The sequence below is a fragment of the Tricharina praecox genome (assembly GCF_024521635.1).
Source record: "Tricharina praecox strain CBS 144465 chromosome Unknown BZA05scaffold_43, whole genome shotgun sequence".
Lineage (NCBI taxonomy): Eukaryota > Fungi > Ascomycota > Pezizomycetes > Pezizales > Pyronemataceae > Tricharina > Tricharina praecox.
Window position 1 is genome coordinate 74,708 of NW_026250445.1, and position 3,147 is coordinate 77,854.

Consider the following 3,147-nt stretch of genomic DNA (forward strand, 5'->3'; position numbering starts at 1 on the left):
GCAACCCGGCTCTGCTCGCTCGCATGCGCTCGAACCCTAGCCTTTCATTTGCTTGACCGCCCCGCCCTAGACAGATGCAACTGGCGCCCGCTCATGCGATTGGCCGAGCTCGCGCCCACGGACCTCTAGCGGAGTTCCCCATGCCCCATGCCCGACGACGCCGCTAAAAACGTTAATCTCTCGACCTCCCGATTCGGTTGCTCATGGGCGATCGGACCGTTGGGTGCTTTCTTCGGGCTTGGGTTGGTGTAGGCGCGAGGGCCCGGCCGGCGGAGGTGCGTGTTTACTCTGGTTATTATCGACCGCGCTCCCCTCCCCTCCTCGAGTTCCCCTTCTTCTGAATGTTCCCTCCCCTCCACCCTTCACGACGTTATTCGACTTGCAGCTTTCTGTTCCTTCGAGGTTTCTTGCAGGCGTTCGTCTGCGTCCGTTCGTTACTTGGATTATCGACATCGACATTGGGATTGGCCAGTGTTTTTTTTGTTTTTTTTTATCGTTGCAGCGATCAAAAAATCGGTGTCACGGAACTATCGGACGGAACCTACTAACATGCGTTCCATCACCCTCCTCGCCTTCCTTGTTGCTGCCGTCGTCGCCGTCGTCTCCCCCGCAGTCGAGGGTCCTCCCGGCGCCGCGATAGTCCCCGTAGCCGAAGCCGTCGTCGCCCCGCCTCCAAACGACGGTCTGCTCGCATCGGTCATGTCGGCAGCACCCGACACCCCCGTTGCCGCCGTCGCCGATGTCCTCCCAACACCAGCCGTCTCGGTCCCCGTCGTCGACGCAGCCACCTCGGCGCTCGTCTCCGCTGTCTCCGCGGCCCCGTCCCTCGTCGCCAGCGCAGTCCTCTCCCTCGCCGACGCGGCCACCTCCAACCTCGCCTCGCGCCTCCCCAAAACCGACTCCCTGATCCCGACCGCCCTGCCGAGTCTCATCAGCAGCCCGCTCTCACTCGCGCTGCCGACCGCGCACTGGGGCTCGAACATGACGATGACCACCGCGACCGCAACCACCACCACCGCGACGACCTCCGCCGCGCCGACGGAAACGGTGTACCCAGGCGGCCTGGACGACCCCACACTGGACAAGCCGTGCTACAACAGCAGCTGCAACAACCCCGAGAGCGACATGAACTTTGCGGTGACGCTGAACGTGGATCCGCCCAAGACGGCCGACGTCGAGGGCGCGGCCGCGGCAATCATGCGGCGCAGCGGCGTGGGCTTCGCCGCTCTCGCGGTTGCCGTCGGCAGTGCTATGGTGCTCCTCTAAAGTACGGTTCGGTTCGTGTTAGTTGTCTTGTCCGCTCTGTCTGTCTTATCCTGCGTTTCAGCGTTGCCTTCCTGTCTTTTTTTCGTTCGAATAGGTTGTAATAGCTTAATAGCTCTCTCTCTCTTTTGTTATTCCCTTTCATCTCCTTCGCTCTCCTGTTCATCTTGCCTTTCATTTGTTCTGCATTCGCATTGGGTTGCGGGGGAGGGGGGAGGCGTGGAATATTGATGTTGTAATCTTGTTTCTGTGTACATATATTTGTGGTTGCGAGGAGGGAGGTTTTGTATATTTGTGTGAGAGGCTGCGAGTAGAATTCCGAGAGAAGGGCATGTGTGTGTGTGGAGGGGAGGGGGTGGGGGTGGGGAGGGGGTGGAACTGGTAGAGATGGAAATGGTGGTGGTGGGGAGCGGTTGGGCGGAGAACGGCTCGGATCAAGGTCTTGAATGGAAACGTTGTTCGTCAACCATGAGTAGCCAAGTACCTATCTGGAGTATCGGTGGAGTGAATGTGCAATTAACAGGGATTGGGCAGAGCGTATCACTGTCATATCACTCGACTACCCAGTGGTGTTGCAAAGAAGAGATTTCCTCCATCGTTGCGATGAAGCTTGGTGCCGCACGGTATTGGGTCTGTACTGGGTCCGTTACGGTACGCATCTGGGCCATCACGACGAAGGATGAGTACTGTAGACATCACGTTTACGGCGAACACCCCAGATTTCTTCTACATACCTCCTATTTAACATTCCTCCACGACCATGCTCTCGAAACAGACGGGGCGATACCTAGGTAGTAGGTCCTGCTCATACGCATGCTGACTGTCGATTTCGACCCAGCACCCCGCTTCCGTTGAGTGCAACTGCGGAAGTGGGGACTCAAGACGGGATATTCTCGGGAACCCGGAAATTGCTTTGGATTTCCCGCAATCATCGAGCGCGTTGCTTCGCCATCCACAACATCGCCAGCCTCGGATATAGCTCAGGTGTAGATGCTTTCTTTTTTTCTAATGTAATCAGGACTTGATTTCGCGGCGAGGTGAGCTCTTGAGGAGCGAATCGACTTTTATTTCCAACTCGTACTATCCGACATACATACCTATGTACCTAGCTGAGGGGTGATATTCGGGACTCGAATGTCCGGGGGGTTTAATGGTGTTCGCATCTCATTTCATTTCAGTGTTTGTCCTGGGTTGAAGAAATCCAATAAGACCAACAGCGCAAGCATTGAAGCCCATGCTCGCTGATACATGGATTATCACTCACCACGGACGCAGTCCAGCTCCGGATATTGTTAACAATCGAACGAAGTCCCGCATTTAACGATCAAACAACTGAGATCAACCATTCGAAAAGGTTGCCGTAGTCTAGCACAGCCGGTCGCAACATTAAATTAATGTAGTGACAGGAGGTGAGGCTAGGTACTGCTAGTAACGTTAGGAAATCCATTCCGAGTTTTTCACTTCCAACTTCCAGGCCGCCATGGCGGAGGGCACAGGTTTCCTCATCGAGCCGGCCTTCGGGGCTCTTCTCAGCTAAGAGTCGGACTGTACACGGGATGGATTTATGGATAGACACCTATTATCTATAGGGAGAGGCCTATGAGACGAGGCGGGTGATGAGCGTAGAAGTATCCCAACACAGATATCTGATTTCAAGTTCCAGTGAAAAAAAGAAGAAAAAATCATTCCCCCTGTATCCGCTTGGCCTAACGTACATATAGAAAACTACAACCAGGGCTGGGGTGACCCAAAAGCTATGAAATTCCTCCACAAGAATGCCCAGACATACATCGACTCTTACCCCAGAGTCGTGGTAGCAGAACAGGTTTTGAAAACAAGCTAGCGATACGAAAATAGACGCGTATATGAACTCGAGGAATCCCG

At 54.9% G+C, this 3,147-nt stretch overlaps 1 protein-coding gene across 1 annotated transcript; it reads left to right on the top strand.

Annotated features, from left to right (window-relative positions):
• Positions 1-549: 549 nt before the first annotated feature.
• Positions 550-1,266, top strand: BZA05DRAFT_449334 (uncharacterized protein; the record flags this gene model as incomplete). Its single annotated transcript, XM_051487342.1, has 1 exon — positions 550-1,266. One exon carries the CDS (start codon positions 550-552, stop codon positions 1,264-1,266), a length of 717 nt encoding a protein of 238 aa, XP_051334937.1.
• Between the last annotated feature and the right edge of the window lie 1,881 nt (positions 1,267-3,147).